Here is a 23337-nt window from a genome sequence, read left to right as displayed (position 1 = left end):
CCAAGCTCGCTTAGCCAGTGTGCCGGGGTTGGTACTGAACCTAGCTCCTCCATCACTTAACCCTGTGTTATCACTGCCTTCCTGTGGAGCACCAGAGTGATAGCATCTTTTGTTATTTTCACATTCCTTGAGGAAAATTTTGTCTAGTCATGAAGACCTTTCCAATAACGGGGACCCCATCTTCTGGGCATTACAGAAAAATCCAGGTTTGAGTCTTTGCTCAGTTACTGCTCTTTGATTTACATAGATCCCATATACAGTCACATTTGGACAAGCCACAGACGTTCTTAAAGGTGCATTTGTGCGATACCTACATCGTTGGGTGGTGGCGGCAACTGAATGGGGTGGGGAAGGAAAGGTGCTTAGCTCAGGACCTTCCACAGAGCAGGTCCCCGGCAGGTGGCTAGTGTGCTGCTTACACAGCAGTGGGATTCCTCGGAAGGCAACTGGCTGGAGATCTTCACGCAGAGACCAAAGAATGTGGCTACAGATTGGAACAGACGAATATTTTATAGGTTGGGTTCACGATCCCTTCACGAAATGTGAAGTCCTTGGAGTGGGTCCCTGTTATGGGTCAATTTGTGTGTCTCCTCCACCCACCAAATTTGTAGGTTGACTCTCTCACCTCCAGTACTTTGAGATGTGACTATATTTGGAGACCGGGCTTTTAAACAGGTGCACAGGTTAACGGAGGCAGTTAGGGTGGCCCTCATCCAATCCCACTGCTGTCGCTGAAGAGGAGATTTGGATGCATAGACGTCAGGGTGTGGACACACAGGAAAGAAAATCACGTGAAGACAAATCACGAGAGAGAGGTGAGAAGGCGGCTCACCTGTAAGCCAAAGAGAGTGGCCTCAGGAGAGACCAGCCCTGCCTACGACCTGGCCTTGGCCTTCCAACGTCTGGGATGGTGAGAAAATAATTTTCTGATGCTTAAGCCCCCTAGCCCGTGGTGGTTTGTGACAGCAGTGCAGGCAAAGTAAGACAGGCTGACATCAGTATTTTATAAGGTACGGAAAAGCAAATATCACAGTGTATCATTGCATCAAGAAATACTGTTTTGGTTATTTCTACGTTGATCGTATTATGTGGACTGGGCTGTGATATAATATGTGAGTCACCAACGGTGAACCAGCAGCAGACGGGACCCCCAAAATGTCTCTTCTAATTTGGATATCATATTAATTATTATTATGATTAACATGTTCATACAGTATTTCAGTTACTATGGATTAAGGGCCTAAAAGTGCCAAAGGTTTATAAATGTTAACTTTGCTGAAACATTCCTTCGAGGTTATTATTATTCCTATTTTGCAGGTGAGGCTGAGACTGGTTATTTAAACTGTCCAGGGTCAAAAACACTTAGCATTTTTCAGAGCCACGATTCTTGCCCAAAGCAGGCTCTCTCAAAATAGGCTTTCCCTATTCAGCATCATTGTTCAGCTACCCATAATCCTCTGCCCAGTTACTTAGCACCCAGGCATCAGCGTCCCCTCTGCAAAGAATTCAGCGATGGAAATTAGGAAGACCTTGGACTTAATAGGCTCTGTGCATGTGATTGACTAAGGGTACAATGGGCCTTTGATGATTGCGGTAGGAACACGGAGCGCGTCTCCAGGTTGGCATGGAGCTTCGCTTCCTGTCGCTAAGGTAAACGGAGCATCGTGATGTCTGTGGGGGTGGGTAATGAGGCACAAAGGTCTGGCCCATCAGGACTGGAAGGAGGTGAGAAAATGGCCCTACGCTCCTTGTCTGCAGGCACGGTGGACAGTCTTTGCCCACAGTATCCTGCCCTCCTGCGCAAGCAGGCTCCGGGCCAGACGCTCTTCAAAGCAGGTACATGGGCTCATTAGCAGGGAAATGGCAGTGGGTAATTGGAATATGTAAATGGCATGGGCAAACAGGGTGTTTTAACAATCAAGACCCGGAGAGAAGGAGCTTAATTTGGTCGAGAGAAAGGAACAGACTGCCCAGGGAGCCAATTACTGGAGCCAGAGGCTGGGTGCTCAGCTTAGAGAACCCACAGTCGGAACACGGGGAGGCTGGGACACTGGGTGAACTTGTTTCCACCTCTGAAATGCTGAGTGACCCGCGACCCAGCCCTGCTTTTTTGCAGATGCCGATTCGTGCGGACTCTCTTTCCTAAATGCCTCATGCTCCATCGTCTCAGGGGTCTGCCAGCACTTTCCTTCCGGACCTCAGCATCTCAGCTGGCACCACCCGTAGTCCTCTGGCTGTTTGCATCCTATTTGTTTCTCCCCCTCTCAACCTGTCCTCTCCAGAATCATCAGAAAGCCCTTTCTGAAACCACCTGGGACACATCACTCTATCAAGCCTGACCCCCGGGGCCCCTGCTCCATTCACACTTACCTCCAGGCATCTTGCCCTGGAAACTCCGTGCTTTGTCTTGACTCCCAGCCTTTGCCTATGCTGAGCCTTCCACCAGGAACAGCATTCTCAGACAGTAACCCATCTCAGTAGCTACAAGCACAGACTCCAGATAACCTTGGCTCGAACCCTGGGGCCATCATCTTAGCCATGTGACCTTGAGCAGGGTACCTAAGCTCTCCCAGTGTCATTTTGTCACGGTTAATACAGAGAACGATGAGCGTGATGCCTACGTCATAACTCTGTTGCTAGGATTAGATGGGATCATTCATATGAAGCACTTAGCCCAGTGCCAGGCACACAGTAAGCACTCAATTAATGTAAGTAATGATGATGACGGATAGACATGTAGCATGAGTCAGGTCGTCAAAATGCAATGATGTTACAGAAATGAGTAAAACTGATTCGCATCGTTGATCTCATCTTTTCAACTAAATATGGAATTACTCAATTTTCTTTTTTATTTTTCCCCTCCTGTTTCCCACAGACAGAGCAATTCATGAAACAGGAAATCAGTAAGTGCCCACTGGAAGGATTAACGAATGAATTCATGAAAGGATGAAGCGAATATCCGACCCAATACAGGTTTCTCTCGCTATCTGCAAGGAGACCTTTCCCACCAAAGCTTTCCTAAGCCAAAATGGCATAAAGCGAAGAAGCAATTTATATAGAAAAAAATGTTTAGCGTTTCTAGACCCTGAAACAAACCTCTCTTCGGCTTTTCTGATACCGTAGGACACATTTCGCTAACGGACGAACAAAATAAATGGAGATGAGCCACAGATGTTCACAAGCACAGTTCAAAGCCCCAGCAGTGGGAAGGCATGATGCGGACTGCAGTTCCCGGTGAAGGCGCTGGGTGGCGCCACTTTCCCCGCTCCGGCGAGAGCCCTCTCTGAAAAGGCTCAGTGCAGAGCATATCTTGAGAGCTGTCACTTTCACTTTCTGCCTTTTTTGGGGGGGGGGGGTAAAAGCGAAATCCTTTTCAGATTTCTTTCAGTTCGTAAAAACAGGTAGGTCTTTTGTAAAAGTCAAGTGGGATAACGTAAACTTTAGAAAAGCTGGGGATACCTGTATGTTTAAAAGGAAACAAAAAACTGATATTAAGAAACACCCAAAATAAACGTAAAGGTTAATGTAAGAACTGCAAATACAAGGCAGGGAAAAGAAACCCTTTCTCCGACCGAGAACAGTCTAAGTGAAGTCCTTTAATTATTGCCATCTGGAGTGAAGGTGAGAGCCGTTTGGCTCGCAGCTCCTTCATTCCCCATCACGCCTGACTTGAGCTGCCTTCCTATGTCCAGACTCCTTCGAGTAATGCAGTGACTGTGCCCAGTACATCACGGGCTCTGGGTCTAGCTCACAGTGAAGCATGGGGTAGGGAGGTTGGGAAAGTATCCCCCTTCATAGATAAGGAAACACGCTGGGTAGGATTGCAGCAACGTGCCCAGAGTCACTAAGCTCAAAGTCACAGAGTCAGGGCTTGAATTTGAATCAGGGTCCAGGGGCACCTCGGTGGCTCAGTCGGTTGGGCGTCCGTCTTCGGCTCGGGTCATGATCTCACGGTTTGTGGGTTCGAGCCCCGCATCGGGCTCTGTGCTGACAGCTCAGAGCCTGGAGCCTGTTTTAGATTCCGCGTCTTCCCCTCTCTCTGACCCTCCCTTGCTCACGCTGTCTCTCTCTCTCTCTCAGAAACAAATTAAAAACATTAAAAAAAATGAATCAGGGTCCAAATTCCATACCTTAAGCTGCCCTCATTTTCTGGGTGCCTTTTGCCTTTCTCCTTATTCATTCCCAGGAAGGTTCCTCACCTGCAAGGGATCCAGAGTTAATGCACCGTAATGTAGAGTGATAGGATGTCCAGGAAAAGAAAAACAAAGCCAAAGCATGGAGCGAGGAAAGACGGCACCTCTGATGGTTTGCTGTGGTTGAGTCTTCAAGAATAAAGAATACACAGAGGGGAGCCTTCCTTTCCAGACCTATTTGCTTTTGGCCTGAACTGTGACAAGACCAAAACTGGAGTTAGCCTGATCTCCTCCAAAAAGCAACAGGGGTCTGTCTCCTTGGATGCAAAGACCTGTCTCACTGGCCCCTCCCAGAGGTAGATTTATAACCAGGTGCAGAGCAAGTATTTTGGGGAGAAAGTTATTTGGTTCCGGCAGCAGCGTTATGGAATCCTCTGAGAGTGAGGTACCCTTAAGCCCACGGAGGGTGATACCAGCAGAAGCATGATGGGCAGGAAAGGCAATTTTGTATCCAGGACCCAACCATGACTGGAAGGTTCCATGTAATCAATCTGCCACAAATTATTCTTGCTGCCTTTTTGCTGCTTGGTATTTCATACTTTCTCTACAGCGACAGGCGTTTCTTGCGCAACAAGTAATAAAAGTCAATTTAAACGTGGTCTAAAACAGGGGTGCCTGGGTGGCTCAGTGGGTTAATTACCTGACTTTCAGTTTCGGCTCAGGTGAGGATCTCGGTTTGTGAGATCGGGCCCCGCTTTGGGCCCTGCGCTGACAGTACAGAGCTTGCTTGAGATTCTCTCTCCCTCCCTCTCTGCCCCTCCTCCCCCTCTCAAAATAAACTAAAAACAACAATAACACCGTGTTCTAAAACAGTCATTTAATGTGTTTAGGGAACAGGGTGACAGGGGACAGAGAGGGCCCCCATTGGCTTGTGCCCATGAACCTGAGAGTCTGTCCTGCTCCTCTGATCACAGAAATAGTCACCGGGATACCATCTCTCCGCAAGCACGTTTCTGTTCATCTGGTCACTCGAGGCTGACAGCCCTGGGAAGCAGAATGTACAGAGGAAGGAACTGAGGCGCGGAGAAGGTCTTTTGACCTCTCTCTCTCCTTACTCATTCCCAAGAAGTCTCCCCATCTCCAGGAGAGAAGGAGTTCACTGACCCTAGTGTACGAGATGAAGACCAGTAAAAACGAAAACAGATCAATGGCATGGGGCAGGGTATCAGGTGGCAAATGCAAAGACTAGGAATTGGTTGGGTTTTCAAGGTCACCACAAGTTGTGCAGAACTGGGATGAAAAGCCAGCAGCGGGATGCCTTGTTTGTACCATGGCCCCCAGCCCACCCGAATGGATACTGTGTTAGTGAACTCTCTCGGTACCCACTCCCAGGTGGTACCTGTGGCTCTTGGAGACTTTAAGCCTCAAAGGCGATTCCTCTCCATTGAATATAGTAATTTGATTCTGGTTAGCTGGGATCTGTGCTGTAGAGTGTTACGATTACGTAGTCCCCCCAAAGACCCCAAAGACCCCCCCAAATGCATACTGTTTTTCATGGCATTTCCAAACCTCCTACCTGAACAACACTCTTCCCAGGATTATAAAACCACTGAGCAAATCAATTTCCAAAGTACATGGCAGTTTCCCTATCATCGGATTTAACCGGGTCAGACTTATGAATTCGATATTGACTCTACCTCATGCTTTATGGGAGGCATGAACACAGCCCCTGCACTTGATCTTAAAACATTGCCATTTGACAGTCTGCAGCTCTCATCAAAACAGAAGTCTCCTCATGTGCCCAAGGATCTAAACTGGTATTTTGAAAATCTGAACTTTTGACTAAGGGCACAGTAATCATGTCTTCTCTCTGCAGGGTCATTGACTAGTCTCCTTTTGTGCTTACCTGGTGAGCCTTTGTATTTTAAGTTCTCTCACAACGTTTTTGGCACCGTGTTACTTAAGTTGCAGTGAATACTGAGACTCTAAGAATAAAGACGTTCGCAACAGTAAAAGACAAAACCAAAAATCTCATACACGAACACACAGCAAATGCTTCCTTGGGAGCCACGCATCATTCTGGGGGTAAACTTCTGCATTCATTATTCATCATTCATCATTCATTCATGAGGTCCATAGGCACTGAGAGCTTACTGTACCCCAGGCATCCTTCTAGGCTTCAAGGATAAGACTCTCGAGTCCCTGCTCCTGCCTCCTGAGATAATAGGAAACCATAAACCAAATGCAAATAGGATCATTTTAGGAAGTGATACAGGTAAGGACACAGGAAGGGATTGAGGACGACTTTAAGAAAGTGCTCCAACATGCAGGGCAGAATTGTTCCCTCGGTATTTGGGACTGGACTGGGATGGAAAGCTCCTGTGTGCACTGGCGCGTCCGGGGAGGGAGGGTGAGCAAATGTGCCCGAGCTTCCATTCGCTTCCATTCGGAGCTCCTCTCTCTTAGGCTCCTCCCTTTCTCTGCACTTTTTTTTTTTCCTTTCCAGAGTTTGCACTGACTGGTCACTGACCAGTCTCCAGGTCCTTGGTGAGCATCAGTCTCTTCCTAAACACATGTGGGCCCCCCACTGTGCCGGCAGTCACATTTCCATCAGCCCATTCCTCGGTCTTCACAAAGTGCACCCCGCAGCCCACTGACCCACGGATAATCTTTCTCAGTCGAGTTGTGGCTCTTATTTTTCTACTAAGTTCCCATATCAGAGTCACTTCCTGGGCAAACTCTTCTGTGGCATTAAGCCGTTTATTTTTTGTGCCAATACAACACTGTTGAATGATTTCAGCCTGTGTACAGTGTAACTCCTTTCTTAAAGCTACCCTAAGGTTCTGAGATTTCTAAGGTTCTCCGCTCTGGCATTCATGCATACANCCGTCCCCTTTCCTCTGCCCACCCCCTCCACATCCCTTCCCTTCTCCCTGCCCACCCTCTCCCCTCTTCCTTCCCCACCCCCTTCCCTCTCTCCTCCCCACCTCCTCCCTATCCCCTACCCTCTCCCTTACCCACCTGTTCTCCCCATACCTGTCCCCTCCCCCATCTCCTCCCCTCCAGGCTCCTCCCCTTCTCTCTTTCTTTCTCCTTGGCAAACTCTCTCAAGCAATCCAGAGCTGGCAGTCCTCTGCAGGCCTTCTGATAGCTCTTCTCTGATGCACTAGGGATAGCTCCTTGACTTGGCCTTGCTCACAGCTCCTCCCCTCCCCATCCTGCCCAAGCCAGCCAGGGAGCCTGGAGACAGTGGGAAGGCAAGGAGGCATCAGGTATGCTGGGAATAAAAGCAGTGGTGGGCTTGTGGGAGGGAGCCCGCAGGGACTCAAGTTCAAAGTGCGGGACCCTCACTGTTCTCTTCCAGGGATGTACCACGATCTCGTCCCCGCCCAACTGAGGGCTCACCTCCCTCTGCGCCCCTCGCCCTCCACACTCGCTGCGCTCAAGCCACACCTCAGCACTTGGGGTTCTGCTACCTGGAAGGCTCTTCCTGACATTTACTTAGTTGCCCCAGCTGGTCACATGGGTCTCCCCTCAAAATATCACCTCCACAATGAGGCCTTCCAGGACCAGCCAATGTAAGGAAGTCCCCCACTTCTAACCCAGCAGGCTGTTTGGTTTCCTCAGAGCACTGGCCGATACTGGAAATCACACTGTGTGTGTTTTCTGGTACTGTCTTCCAGCTTTCTAGAACGCAGACTTGGCGTGCAGGGACCCGGTATGCCCTGGTGGGAGCCCATGGCCCCTCTCAGGGGAAGCTCACTCACTTGGGCTTTAGTAACTGAATGAATGAACAGCGACTCAGGCAAGAGAGGGAATGACTTGCTAGAGCCCGAGTTAGGAGCCAAGCCAATTCCACGAGCTGTTTCTTCAACCCTCTGCTCAACCGAGCGGTCAAGGGCCAAGGGCCAGGGGAGGCGAGGGCAGCACTCTGCACCGCCTGCCAGAAACCAGCCAGGGAGCCCCCGGAGTCGGTGGGCTCGCGCTGCGCTGGGCCTCGGCCAACCCGGCAACTTGGATTTTACTTCCAAAGCCAAGCAGCGGGATTGGGAGGTGGGAGGAGAACGTAAAGCTGCAGCCGCCAGGCCAACGCCTNCTGGGGGCTGGGGGCCGGAGCCGACAAAGACGGGACCCTGCTGCTGGAGGGCGGCGGCCGCGACGAGGGGCTGCGGAGGACCCCGCAGGGCATCGGGCTCCTGGCCAAGACTCCCCTGAGCCGCCCGGTCAAGCGGAACAACGCCAAGTACCGACGCATCCAAACTTTGATCTACGACGCCCTGGAGAGGCCGCGGGGCTGGGCGCTGCTCTACCACGCGCTCGTGTGAGTACCCGGCCGCCCGGCGGCGCAGCGGGGGGCGGGGGCGGCGGGGCCCGAGCCAGGACGGCCCCGGGGCTTGAGAGCCAGGGGCGCTCATCTGCCGAGGGGGGGGACCCGTGTGTCCTCGGTGTTTCTCCGCTGTGCGTGCCCGTGTGTCTGGGAGCCTCTCTCTAGGTGTTGGATACGAGGGCTTAAAAGACCCGAGCGTGGTTTCCCAGCTAATTTGGAGACCGGATTGGCATGTTTGTGTGCGCGCGGGTGCGCATTTATGGCACCTTCTCCGGATGTTGGTATCGAAGCTTAAAAGAACGATGTGGTTTTTCCAATTAACGTGGAGGTTGAACAGCATAAAGCGGATCCTCCCATCTGCTCTGTTTTCTGCTTGGGGTGGCTCCCTTCTCCTGGGATCGCTACTGAGTTTAGATGATGTGTCTTGGAGTTGGGGATGGGAGTGGTACACTGCCCACAGTGGGGGTGTGTGTGTGTCTGTGTGTGTCTGTGCGCGCGCGCGCGCGGGCTCGTGCGTGTGCGTGAGCGCGGGTATCGGTTGCTTGCTTGTGCTGCCCTTCTTAGGGCTCCAGCCTGGTATAGAAGCTGGTGTTGCTCTAACTGGGAGCTGGGACTGGTCAAAATGTGTGTCTTTGGGTTATTTTTTAGGAAGCTAATGAGCACGAGAGAGAGTAATGAGAAGATAAGACCGTCTCAGGCTCGAGCCTAGACAGACAAGCCGGGGCTTAACTGTGCCAAGAGATGCGGGCCGGGGTTATTTTGGCCGAAGCACCCCCATGATTTGGTCCTGGTACCCCCTCTCCCTTAGCTGCTGTCCCTTGCCCTCCCTGCCTTGGCTGCACATAGGTGCGGGCCACGTGAAGGCGCCTGGGCTGGAGGTTTGACCCAAGGCATCCTTCCCCTAGAAAGAGTCTCCTTGAAAGAGTCAGGATGAAAATGCGTTGCCAGAGAAGGAAGATAGAACTCCCTTCTGCACCTGACACTCTGGACAGAAAACCTTATACCTGGGGAGACAGAGAGGATGTAAATGGTGACTTTCCCCCCAGGAGAGGAGACCAGAGCTGTGAGCACACACCCCAGGGGTGCTGGGGGCATTTCCCTTGCCTCCTGTCTGTGGCTTAGTCATTCTGATGGCTGCTTCTTGGGAAGCTGTACGCTATCAGCGTTTTGGCAGAGAATTGGTCATGGCTTTGGCCCCTTCTGTGCCTTTAGCAGTGGATAGTCCTCTGTGACCTCCCGCAACTGACCCATGACCCGATGTGGTCCTAGGAGTTCAGGGAGCCTGGGAGTTGCTGCCTGTCAATCATCCTTGGTTGAATCGCTTTTCCAGATTTGGCCACCAGGTGGGGGCGTCTGCACAGGACCTCAGACTTGGCAACAGGTTTCTTTGGAGGGGTTACAGAAGCCTGGAGAGAATGCCTCCCCGAAACTGGAGGGAGGGGGGCATCCGGCCAGGAACATGGAGTTTGGATGGCCCAGACTCCAGCATCCACTTCTGCATGAACTTGCACGTGTTGGTGGCTGGAGAGAAGGTTAGCAATGGTTACTCTTCCGCTTGCTTTCTTCAGGTGATACAAAGCACCTAAAAATACATTCATTTCTGTTTCCAGCACCGTATGTAGTTAAATTGAACTGAAGGGGGTTCAGTTAAATTAGCTGATTCGTTAAAGTAATACTGGAACGTGATGGTTAACAAAAAGGCACTAAAATTGTTTGAATGCGCACAAACACAGACTCGACCTGTCTTTTTTTTTTTTTAATTTTTTAATGTTTTGTTTATTTCTAGGAGAGAGAGAGAGAGACAGCATGAGCAGGGGAGGGTCAGAGAGAGAGGGAGTCACAGACTCCGAAACAGGCTCCAGGCTTTGAGCTGACAGTCAACACAGAGCCCGACGCGGGGCTCGAACCCACGAACCCTGAGATCATGACCTAAGCGAAAGTCGGACGCTTAACCGACTAAGCCACCCAGGCGCCCCTCGACCTGTCTTTTGCATGTACACTGCGCTCACTATTTATTGTCTGACTTCTAACCCTGGTTCAACGGCAGCTTGTGGGGTCCCTCTTTCTTCTCTTAGATTCCCAGCTAACACCCCTGCACTGCCTTGTCCAGCCTGGAGGAGGCATAGCTAAGGCCTGTTATTGACAGAGCCTCAATTTTATCCATCTTTCCACGGATTCCATCATGCTGAAGCAGGTTTGAGAATGCCAAAGCCTGTAGCCTCAGTTTCCCCACAAGGGCCAGGAAAATCTGAGAGTGTGGGCTGAGGAAGAGGTGAATATCTAACCAGATACTTTCAGACATGCAAATCATTTATCTCATTGGACAGCTCTCCAGGATCTTATGAGGTGGGAATTACTGCCTACATTTTATAGATGAGAGTAAGGATACTTCAATAAAACTACTCGTCCAGCATCACCCAGCGCCTGGTCTGGGTGCTCACGTCTGAATGCAGTGAATCAACTCTTGTTTTGGAGCCTGATCCTAGTTCTGACCCTCGGCCAACAATTTCGGGGCTCTGGGTGCTTCACTAGGCATCCCCGGGTGCCCCTCACCCCATTGGTAACACAGGGCTCTTAGGATCGCCTCTGCCCTCGCTTGCTGGCTCACGGCTGGGCAATGGCTAGAAATGGACTTTGGAATCAAAGCAGGCTAGTCAGAACCCAGGGAGCACGGTGGGGGGGGACCGTGGAGTGAGCTAAGGTGCTGGTGGGAATGTGGGTTCTGGGAGTTACATGGGAGCCGTGTGGGGCTGGGCGTGAGCTCCTGATACCTCGGTAGTGGATGCACCTCCCTCCTCCAGCTCGGGAGGAAGTGCAGTCAAGTGAACAAATTGAACTTTTCATTGATGATTCAGGCTTTTGCAAGGCACTGAAATCCGTGCTCCGAAGCATCCATTATCCTGTCCTGGGCTGTAGCTAATGGCATGACAGGGCCAGGAAATTGGGCTGACCATGGGTTCACAGTCTAGCACAAGCTAAATAAAAGCTTATTTAATTTTTAAATGAACCAGATCCGTGAGATGCACCCACCCCCCCGCTTCCATACAGCAGGTGTGGAAACCATAGACCTTCACCCTGGTCTTCCTCCCTTTGCCTTAAGTGACCGTCTCTATTTTCTCCTGGCTACTCGCATCACCTTGGCCCAGCCCTGGAGTCCTTTTTTCCGGGAAGTTGTGCCCCGATCCCGCCATCCCCACCCCAAGGGGCAGCTAGACTTTCCCTCCTCTGCAGCGCCCCCAGCCCTGGGAATTTGCACACTGCGTTGGATTGATCTGCTTGCTTGTCTCTGCCATTGACCTGAGAGCTGCTTGAGGGTAGGGCCATCATGTGTTCTCCGGCTGGGTTCTCAGCTCCCCGTGGGCTGCGGGGTCCGGGCTGATCGCACGGTGGGCGTTCAGTGTGCGGGTGAGCGCCAGAAGGCTCTCGGGTTAACCAGAACTATGTTCCGTACGGCTTTACTGTCAACACCACCATCGCCACCACGGCAGGTAGGCAGAGTCGGCATTGTAGGATTTCAGGGATAAGAAGAGCTGGGCGGAAGTCTTAAAATGGACTAGGCGGAGGAGGGGAAAAGGTGGGAGACCAGGCTTTTTGACCCCACTGTGGCTCATCCCTTCTCTGCACCCTGAGCCTGAAAAGGATTCTGCTGTTGCAGAGAAAGTGCTGGACTTGGAGCTCCCGTCCGGACTGCCTGGAGTCTCTGTGACTTCGCATGACCCACACGTTGGGGATGGTGACACTGCGCTGTCACATGAATGAAATTAGCCCAACATCACGCCCTCAGTATTCACTGGTTGATTCTGACCAGCGTCTCCTGAAAAGCTCATACCACTGTCGGTTCTGGCACCGCCCAGGGTCTCCCCCTTCCTAGCCTGTCGGTGGAGAGAGGGTGGCTTCTTCTGGCTGGACTGACACTCTGCACAGCCTCCCGCCGCCCTCATCACCTCTCTGCTACCAGCAGGGTAGGATCAACTCACCTGTTGACAGGGCAAGGGCAAATGGTCACAAGAAGCACCCCCTGTTTGCATTCTCTAACCCCACCCTCAACCCTAACCCTAACCTTAACCCTGAGATGAGCTGGTCCCTAGGACGTCGTGAGAGGTGGGGCCCGAGGACCCAGCAGCTGCTCTGGAAAGCAAGGGCCCGGCTGGTGGACTGATTAGCATGTTGACTAAAGATCTACAGTCCCCTTTTTATTTTTTTATTTTATTTTATTTTATTTTATGTTTTTAAATGTTTATTATTATTTATTTTTGAGACAGAGAGACAGAGTGTGAGTTGGGGAAGCGCAGAGAGAGAGAGAGAGAGAGAGAGAGAGATGAGAGAGACAGAATCCAAAGCAGGCTCCAGGCTCTGAGTGGTCAGCACAGGGCCCACCCGGGGCTCGAACTCACAAACTGTGAGATCATGACCTGAACCGAAGTCAGACACTTAACCGACTGAGCGACCCAGGCACCCCTACAGTCCCTCTTTTAAAAGGCTGATCAGTATTCCAGGTTCTTCATCCATTCATCGGTTGATGGACATTTATCTCCTTTCAACCTCTTGGCTGTTGTGAATAGTATTTCAGTAAACATGGATGTGCTAATACCTCTCTGAGATCCCAATTTCAGTTCTTTTGGGTAACTATTCAGAGGTGGGACGGCTGGGTCGTAGGGTAGCTCTGGTTTTCTTTTCTGCGGGACCTCCATGTTGTTTTCCATAGTGGCTGCACCAGTTTGCGTTTCCACCAACAGTGGGCTAGGCCTCTCCTCATCGTCACCATCACTTGTTTCTCAGTTTTTTAAATTATTTTTAATTTTTTTTGATCATAGCCATCCTGACAGGCAGGAGGCGCGGTATCATTGGGTCGTCCTTCCTTCGGTTATAAGACGGTGGCCTTTGGCGTCAGACCTGGGATTAATGCAACTCAGCCATTTCCTAGCTGTGGGACCTGGGGCGATGAGCTCATGCTCCTGGGTTTCAGTATCTTAGTTTCTGGTACTGAGCTCCTCATGCGATTATCTCCCAGACTTGTCGTGACGTCCAGTTGAGGTGGTGATAGAAAACGCCCGAACATTGCGCTGTGCTGGTTAGCGACCTTGGGCGTCCCCGGGGTTAAATCTGAAACTGACCCCGAATGCAGAGGGCAGGGAGAGACCGAATAGAGAGGCGGGCCACTCCAGGTCGGTAGGCGGCGGCGGGTTTAACAAGCAAGGGAGGTTTCCTCGAGGCTTGTCCTGGGTGCTGGAAGCTGAGTAGATCTCCCCACCCGCCCTCCAGAGTGGAAAAGGTTTGCAGAGAGTCCTTAATGGGATTCAGTCCCACACACAGTACCGACGTCTGAGGAGCACCTTTCTCTCAAGGCCATGACTTTGGCCCAGCTCCCACCTGGGAATGGTGGACAGAGCGCACGTTCCAAGGACGAGGGAGGCAGTGAGGTCCAGCTCGCGGGTCACCCGGCGGTCACTTCCTCTCTGTGACCTCCTCCAGTGCACTGCAGATACTCAGTAAACGTTGTTTCCATTTTGCTTCTCTGAGTCCTATTGAACCTGCCCCTCCTTGTACCCTCATAGTCAAGGCCCCCCTCCCCTCTCCCCTCCCTGACAACCTCGTTTTATTTTCTTTTCATTTTCTGAACGCCTTGCCTTCTTCCCGGCTTTCCTTTTTTATGATGCTTTTTTATGATACCAACCACTGGAGTCGAATGAAGACGTGGAGGAAGGGGTTGACCACAGCAGCCCACAGTGTCAGGTGTCTGGGCCCCGGGGAGGCTGTGTGCCGGGCGGGTCCGTGACCGCAGGTGCTTCGCTGTCCAGGAGCCAGGCTCACAGCAGGTGGCCTCAGCCCTGGGAGGGAGAGCACAGGGTCTCTCCTTTACAGTGAAAACAGATTCTGGAAGTCGGGAGATTTGCTCAGACTCTTGGGGCTCCCTTGGCGGCAGGACTGGGGTCCCGCAGGAGCCTTCCACCTGGGTCACAGGGCTGTTCTCACTGTGTCACTGTTGCCCCCAGTGGAAGCCGACGCGGAAGACGGGTGACAGAGAGAGACTGAAGCTCCGCCTTCCTGGGCGAGGCGCTGTGTACAGCCGCGTTTCTGAAGAGTCCCCGGGGAAGGGGCGCCTGGCCGGCTTAGTCGGTAGACCAGATGACTTTTGATCTCCATGTCTGTGAGTTCGAGCCTGGTGTTGGGTGTAGAGCTTCCTTTAAAAAAAAAAAAAAAAAAAAAAAAAAGAAAGCTCCTGGGGGAGGCAGTGGGGCTGGGCTGCAGACCACACACACACTGAGGGGCAAGGCTTTTCTAACTTTGACGTGCGTGTGAATCACCTTGGCCGGGAGGTACCAGAAGAACAATCTGGCGGACTTCTCTCAAACCGGTCATCAAATTTGTGAATCAACCGTCCCTACCCTCCTCCCGAATAACACAGTGGAAATGAACACACACCTTCCCTAGGGCCAAAAATGGCCTGAGTCCAATCATGAAGAAAGAATAAACAAATTCACAAGGCGGGAAGTCCTGCCATTTGGCTGACTCTTCCAAAGGTCCCTGATGGAAGAACAAAGAGACTTGTCAATGTTAAAATTGCTAAGGGGCTCCTGGGTAGCCCGGTCGGATGAGCATCCAACTTCAGCTCACGTCATGGTCTCATAGTTGGTGAGGTCGAGCCCCACATCCGGCTGTGTGCTGACAGCTCAGAGCCTCCTTCCGATCCTCTGTCCTCCTCTCTCTGCCCCTCCCCCACTCATTCATTTTCTCTCTCTCCCTCTCTAATAAATAAATAAAACTTAAAAAAAAAAAAAGAACTATCAGATAATTCAGCAGGCCTACTTCTGCGTCTCTGTCTGAAGGGAATGTAATCACTATCTTAAAGAATGTGAACCTCTGCGGACATTGTGGCATTCTTTGTAACAGTCAACACAAGGGAACAGTCGTGATGTTCAGTGGCTGGGTGAATGGATACAGAAAATGTGGTACCCACACCCAGTGGAATGCCGTTCAGCTGTAAGAAAGGAGATCATGCCATTTGCAACAACGTGGATGAAACTTGAGGGCATTGTGTTAACAGAACTAAGCCAGAGAAAAAGACAAATATTTATACGTGGAATCTTCAAAAACTGAACTAGAAACAGAGATCAGATTGATAGTCACCAGTGGCTAGGGGTTGGGGGAAATGGGTGACGATGGTCAAAAGGACCAGACTTCTAGTTGTAAGATGAGTAAGTTCTGAGGATTGACTGCACGGCATGGTGATCATAGTTAACAATATTGTCTCATATATTTCTAGTTAATAATACTGTATCATATATTTTTACTTAACAGTACTGTGTTGTATACTTGAAAGTTGCTGAGAGAGTAGATCTCAAAAGTTCTCATCACACACACACACACACACACACACACACACACAGAGGTAACAGTGTGACGTGTTCGATGTGCTTATGAACCTTATGCAGTAATTATTTCACAAATATATGTATATCAAGTCAGACGTGGTACATCTTAGACGTACTGATGTCACATGCCAAGTATATCGTGGTAAAGCTGGAAGAAACAAGTGAAATTTATGATTCTTTATTGGACTTCAGATGGAAAAAATAAGTAATAATAGAGGATATTGTGATCGGGACAGTCAAGAAAATTTGAACATGGACTCTATATTATATAATGTTATTATGTTAAAATTTAATTTATTGAGTGGGGTAATTGCATAGTAGTTATGTAGGTGAAATAGTCTTTTTTTTTTACGAGCTGCATAGTGCTGTCTTTAGTGCTTAAGTGTCATAGTATCCTTAACTTATGTTTAAATGTTCAGCCCACATACAGGCTGTATGCAAGCATAAGTATGTGTACACAGTACGTACACGTAGAAAGAAAAAAGGAGGCACATGAGGCAAAAATGTTAACGGATGGAAAATCACAGTGAAGAGAGTATATATGGGCGTTATACTACTCTTAACTTTTTATGTTAAATTAAAAAAAATAAAAAGTTAAAAGTACTTTTTTTTTTTAAAAAAAGGGGCGCCTGGGTGGCTCAGACAGTTAAGCATCCAACTCTTGATCTTGGCTCAGGTCATGATCGCACGGTTCATGAGTTTGAGTCCCGTGCCTGGCTCTGTGCTGACAGTGCAGAGCCTGCTTGGGATTCTCTCTCCCTCTCTCCCCCTGCCCCCGCTGGAAATTGATGCCGTTGGTCTTTGGGGAACCAGTCCTGGGCCTTAGGTGATTCCAGTATAAAATCGGGTCTGGGAACCATTGGCCAAGCTGGACAGGCTCTCTTAGATTCATGGATTCTGTATAGAACGTGCCTCACGTTGCCCTCCACCTTGGGCTTGTGTCCAGGTAATGACACACACACAGTACAGGGGTGCAGCGTAGCGTGCTAATGTCATTCGTTTCAGGATCACTCATGCAGGCTCAGGTGCCGCGCCGGAGGCAGATGAGCCTTAACTCCTATGGAAACAGAGACTTGACACAGCGAAGTTTGGGAGTCTAGCAAATGCAGCAACAGAATGCAGATGAGGAACTAGTTAGGCACAAAGGCCGGGCGCTGTTAGGCACAAAGGCTGGGCGCTGTTGAGCCTCCTGTGTTGGGTGAAGGGAGCCTTTTCCAAAGGAGGGTTACGCGGCTGTGGAGAAGAGGAAGGTCCTACTCTTTGTCCCATTGATGACTAGCGTTCCGCTCCTGCTTAGAGAATCAAAAGCTCCCTGCAATTAACTCGAACACCGCATGTTTATTCTTGCATGATTAGGCAGCTCCCCCTTTGAACGTGGTGTTCATGAACGATGATTCCATCGGTGTTTAAAAGTTTCATAGATCAGCCGGGATCCTGTGGTGTTTCCCAAAGAATCAAGAGGCCCTGCTCTCTCTATTTTGTCTGGGTCCTAAAGTTTTGACAGACTGAAAGCAGAATTTGTTGTGTCTCTTTAAAACGGGGCAATGTGAAAAGAAGCCAGGGAAAGGTCTTCCAATGTGGATCGATTAAAAACCCTTGTAGGCACGGTGCATATGGTTCTTGTTTGGGGTGGCCCAAGACAGCCATGGATTTGTCACAGGTACACTGGGCGGAGGGCAGGGCGTCTTGGGTGGCTAAGCTCGTTAAGCGCCTGACCCTTGATTTCGGCTCAGGTCATGATCCCAAGGATCGTGAGTTCGAGTCCCACATTAGGCTCTGTGCTCACGGTGTGGAGCCTGCTTGGGATTTTCTCTGTCTCCTTGTCTCTCTGATTATTTCTCACATGTGCTCTCTTTTCTTCTCTCTCTCTCAAAATAAATTAACATAAATAAATAAATAAATAAATAAACTTAAAAAAGGTGCACTGAATGAGCTGTTAGGAGAACAGCATTAACTGTGGGGTTCAGACATCTCAGGAGTCCCACAGTCTACAGGTTCCCCCCTCCCCACCGCCCGCACGGGATTGGTGTGAGAGCCACGTGAGACCACGTGTGAGGGAGTGCTCTGGAAGCGATGGCCGTGTAACACCCAGAGGTAACGCTTCCTTAAAGCTGTAGAAGGATCAGGTGAGTCCCCTGGGGCCTTTCTGTCCGGGTCTGAGCATCTCCCTGCCCCCGCACGGATTTGGCACTCTGCTGTCAGTGCTGCCTTACCTGACACCAGGAACCCCTTATCTAACCAGCTAGATGCACTGACTGGATGCAATGCCTTAGCCCGTACATCTACAGGGATGTCCGCTTCCCTAGGATGGTCACCTTTGGGGAGGCTGATGGGGACAAGGTTTGCAGGTGACAAGATGATGTCACCACCGAGTTTGTTTCGGGCCACCTCTGGTTTTGCAGGGGTCCTGGGGTGCAGGTTCAGTGCTCGCCACGGTGTGACCGAGTCGGATGGGACATTTCATTCTGCCGCAGGGGAGTGGGGGAGCTTGTTTGAAATGTTCTTTTGTGAGAACCAACTGGAAAGTAATTCAGGACCGACACTGCTTCTTGCATGGAGTTTATGAGGAATAAAGGTGTGCATGTGGCAGATGGCTCTCGGAGCGTCCCATGCGTCAGCTCTTCTTGGATTCCTCCTGTGGTGGGTTTCTCTCCATGCTAAAGACCTGGGCTAGGCTCTCTTTTTCATCTTCTCCATCACCGCCCCCTCCCCGTTCAAGAGACCTTTAAAATTTCCGGGACCCTGTAAGAGTCTAACAGTTGAGTTGGGGGCATATAAACCCAGCATGTCAATTATAGCCAATGTTTACTGCATCTCTTCATAGTTTATTATATCCCTCCTTGGGCAACATTAATGAGATTCTTGCTTTGTGTATATTAATAACAATAACTCTTAGAGCAAGTCCCTTTTTACAAATTGCTAATCTGGCTTTGCTGAGGAGCGGGCAACCTGACATAGAGTTTCTTTGCCGTCGACCCTTAGATTCATTGTAAGCTTGCTTTAGGGGCACCTGAGTGGCTCAGTCGGTTGGGTGTCCGGCTCTTGATTTCGGCTCAGGTCACAGTCTCATGGTTCGTGAGTTCGAGCCCTGCATTGGGCTCTGCGCTGGTAGTGCCTGCTTGGGACTCCCTACCTCCTCTCTCTTTGCTCCTCCCTCATTTGCTCTCTGTTTCTCTCTCAAAATTAAAAAAAAAAAAACCTAAAAAAAACCCCTTGCTTTGGTGATTCAAGCCCATTTCTGCCTTTACGGGTGTCTTTTTGAAGGGATGAGATGAAATATTATCTAACGTGCCTTGGAAACCCTTCGCTAGGGGAATGTGTTCATCCAGTCCGGGCTGTCTGTACTAATGGAAAATCACTTAGCACTATCATGCTGTTTATCTCCCTCCTCCTACCCTTTCCTAGAACCCCAGCTTTCGCTCTGGCTCACTCCACACGCACCAGGCATGGATGCGTCTTCAGCCGCTGATGTCAGTCCAGAGAATGAAACCGGAAGGTCTTCTGAATCAAGTCCAATCAAATGGATCAGCTGGAGTTAGGTGACAGCGGTGTGTGGGATTTACGGACCAGCCTTGAGAGAGGCACGTGGCCTTCAGAGCTGGAAGGAGCTGTGGAGAAGGGGAGACTGAGGCCCAGAGCAGTTAGAAACGTGCCTATAGTCACACTGCTGGCAAGGGAAGGACTTGAACTCAGATCTCCTAACAGGGCCGACTCCCCTTTCAGCCGCATGGGCGTCTGCTCACGCTTCTCCGACAGCTGTGCACCAGCAGAGCGGTTCTGTCTCAGCAGAGTCCCTCTGGATCACACCCGCCTCAGGTCTGGATCAAATGAACAGAGGGAAGAGTAAAGCCAGGGGCAGGCTGATCAGACATCCGCACACAGGCTCCCGGTGGCCTCTTGCTGAGGNGACCCATGTCAAGGAGTCTCTGATTTCCACTGAGCTCAACATTGAGATGGGGCTTTCAGAACCATCATCCTGTAACTAATGTTATAATCCATTTGAGTTGTTTATAATGTCCCCCACGGGTGGGGTGCCTGGGTGGCTCAGTCAGTTAAGCATCTGACTCTTGGTTTTGGCTCAGGTCTTGATCTCTTGGTTCGTGAGTTCCAGCCCTGTGCTGGGCTCCATGCCGAGCCTGCTTGGGATTCTCTCTCCTCTCTTCCCCTCCATGGCTTGCTCTCTCTCTCTCAAAATAAATAAACTTAAAAAAAATTTTTTTTAAAGATACCATCTAAGGGACAGCGCTACCATTTGATCCATTCATGGAAATCTGATTTATTTTCATGAGCAGTGGGAACTAACACTTACAGAGGTATTTCCCTGTGCCACATTAGGCTTAACACTCAAGATGGTCCTGAGGTGTGGCACCAGGAGTCCAGAGTTCTTACCCTGAATCTTAGGCTAATTGGCTCTGTCATCTTCAGGACGTCACTTTACTTCCAATCTGAGAAAAATGGACCTAATACTCCCTGCCTTCCAGGTTGTTGAATGGATTCCATGAAGTGGTTCATCCAGGTACTCAGCTGAATGTTAGCATTGGACGTTGGTTTGTGTTCTTCCAGAAGCTCCTGGAGCCAAGGAGCTCAGTGCAAGGGGTTTCTTTGACATGGGATTATTCATCTATGGCCATACCACTTTGAACACGCCTGATCTTGTCCGATCTCAGAAGCTAAGCAGGGTTGGGCCCGGCTAGTACTTGGATGGGAGACACAGGATTATTTTATCTTACTTCTACAATCTCCTCTGGGAGCATTTTTAAGACATTTTTTTCATAACTGCCCCCATGACATTTTTACTTATTTATTTATTTAAAAATTTTTTATATCTTTATTTTGAGATACAGAGATAGAGAGAGAGCAGGGGAGGGGCAGGGAGAGAGGGAGACACAGAATCCGAAGCAGGCTCCAGGCTCGGAGCTGTCAGCACGGAGCCCAAGGCGCGGCTTGAACCCACGGACTGTGAGATCATGACCTGAGCCGAAGTCGGACGCTTAAGCGACTGAGCCACCCAGGCGCCCCCATGACATTTTAATACTGCAGATACACTGCCTGTTTCTTTCTGTACTGTATGTATACCTCGGCATGCTATATAAAAAGAAGAAGGTTTGTTTTTCCAGCTGTTCCCCTAAGAACTGATTTTGCCCCCTTGGAGGTAATACCGTCCCTATTGAGAATGCATGATTTAGGAGAGGATTCCCAAAAAGAGGAAGAAAGAAATTAGAGAAAGAAGTAAAATTGGGGAAAGGCAGGGAAATCCGCTAGGAAGGAGAAAAGAGCTGTGAGGATGCATTTTCAAGCAGGTTACCATGGGGACCCTTGAAGCTCAGCCCCGGGGACCCCAGACTGCAGTGTGGAACGATGCAGAATTATCCTCAAACTCCATCCGTCCCTGGCTCGGGGAATTATGTCTCAGAGAAATCCCGTAGCCAGAAGTGTGGGCTGTTTGCCAAAGGTATTTATCAGAGGCCACGTCTGGCAGGTGCGGCCCGTGGGTTTGGGGGAAGTGTGGGAGGGGGCCGGCCATGACTGCTGCGTATTGTCTCCTTAAGCGCAGGAAATATTGTGACTTGAGTTCACAAGTATTTCTGTGGTTCCTCAGTGGTTCGTAAGTAAAGAACGTCTTTGTGGCCTAAGGGTCATGGCAATTCTATAGTGTTTTTCTCCCTCATTAATTTTTCATTTAGGACAGTTATTCAAGAAAAAAAATCTGAATTAAAAGTATGTGTAAATAGGTCAAGTCAGTGCCTGGTATCGCGTGATAGCTTACCTTTCTGAGCTCTTACTATAGGCCGGGATTGGAGCGATCTCGAATGTACAGTGAAACCTGGCCGTTGCCTGCGTTTTCCTTTGGGGGAAGAAGCCGTATCCTTGTTGACATTATTGTGTGTTCATGTATTAGTAATATTCATGAAATGAAAAGGGAGAGTTTATTTTTTCAAATTTTTTTTTGAGAGAGAGAAAGAGAGAGAGCAGGGAAGGGGCAGAGAAAGAGAGAGAGAGGAAGAAAGAGAATTCCAAGCAGGCTCCGTGCTGTCGGCGCAGAGCCCGACTCGGGGCTCGAACTCACGAACGTGAGATCATGACCTGAGTCGAAATCGAGAGTCGCACGTTTCCCTTGCTAAGACACTCAGGTGCCCAGAAAGGAGATTTACTTTAAATAAGGTTGGAAAAGTTTGGTCTTGCTGACACTATAATTCGGAGTGGTTTTTGCGATACTTTCAAAGAATGAAGACTCTTCCTAATTTATGACGTGAGAAACATTTGCGTTTTGAAAACAAGATTAAAATAGATATTCCCGTTGTTCTCACAAACAGTCTTTTGTTGAGAAAATGGAAGGCGCTTGGTTGTGAAGTGTGGTCCCGTGACTTCTATCTACCCTTTGCCTCCGTTCTGGTTTCCCGGGGGAAATAATTCACATTCATCTTCAGGATCCTGGAATGTGAGAGGGAGTGTTGAGATTTTTTCTTGAACTCCCTTTTTGGTGCCATGATTTTAACACCTTATATGGTTGGGAAGACATTTCATGGGAAAATCTTAACCCTTTGGGATTAATATGCATGTGTCCAATTACCTGCTCATATAACTGAAGGAATTCTGATTGATAACTCAGCAGACATTGATTTCAGGCCTTGTAAATGCCAGGCTTTGGGCTATGAATAGGGGATGCAGGTAGGGATCAGTCAGTTTTTGCCCTCGATGGGCTCCTGATTGAGTAGGTAAATAAATAATCCCATCGTGGTGATGCCCACTCTAGTGTATACATTGACCGAGTTTCCTGGCATTCAGGAAAAGGTGTCAACGTGGTTTAAATGAATCAAGGAAGGTTTCCATCAGCAAGAAGTAGATTTCAACATATATACAGGGTTAAAGATCATTTCTTCCTTCCATACACTTCCCCCTGTATGGCCGTGACGATGACTGCATCACACATTTAGAACTCAAAGGTCTGATTTATTCTCACAATGAAGGAAGGGAGCTGAAATTGAGGCCAGAGAAAGTTGGACCATAATACGTACATTTGGATGAACCTTGCGTTGGGCTATTTAAAGAGATTGAAGGCTGGCCTTGTAACTGTCCATTTCTTAGGTGCCAGTATCCATTCTCTGCAGCCCAGAGCCACATGCCACACCTGGCACACCAGATCTTCGGTGCTGGGTAGAGGGACACAGTGCCAGCCCCAAGAGGTGCACAGTTTAAGTGATAGGGGCAGAAGCAGGCAACAGTAAGGGCGGCTTTGAATCCTGGCTCTGCTTTTTTTTCAGCGGAGTAACCTTGAGTGAACTGCTTAAGCCTAAACCTGTTTTTTCCTCTGTAATGTGGACCATGCTTGTGCCCATAGTTGGTGGAAGGAGGAAATGAAATGACGGTCATATAGTCCAAAATCTTTTTTGGCTCACGGTCAGTGTCTGATAAATGGCTGTTCCTTTGCAGTCCTGCTAAGATAAACATGTCTGTGAGGAAAAGTAACGTCGAAGTCAATATTGTAATTTCTGCCTTGAAGTTG

The 23337-nt window shown here is 49.6% G+C and overlaps 1 protein-coding gene across 1 annotated transcript in view; it reads left to right on the top strand.

Annotated features, from left to right (window-relative positions):
- Positions 1 to 7853: 7853 nt before the first annotated feature.
- The window catches only part of KCNQ3 (potassium voltage-gated channel subfamily Q member 3), a 306390-nt gene continuing 290906 nt past the window's right edge, over positions 7854 to 23337 (top strand). Inside the window, exons 1-2 of the mRNA XM_077750013.1 lie at positions 7854 to 7861; positions 8212 to 8454. Coding sequence (XP_077606139.1) covers positions 7854 to 7861; positions 8212 to 8454 — 251 coding nt within the window. The remainder of the gene's footprint in view (positions 7862 to 8211; positions 8455 to 23337) is intronic.

The sequence above is a fragment of the Crocuta crocuta genome, unplaced genomic scaffold, assembly GCF_008692635.1.
Source record: "Crocuta crocuta isolate KB4526 unplaced genomic scaffold, BGI_CrCroc_1.0 scaffold119, whole genome shotgun sequence".
Classification (NCBI taxonomy): domain Eukaryota; kingdom Metazoa; phylum Chordata; class Mammalia; order Carnivora; family Hyaenidae; genus Crocuta; species Crocuta crocuta.
This window is presented reverse-complemented; position numbering and strand designations above follow the sequence as displayed.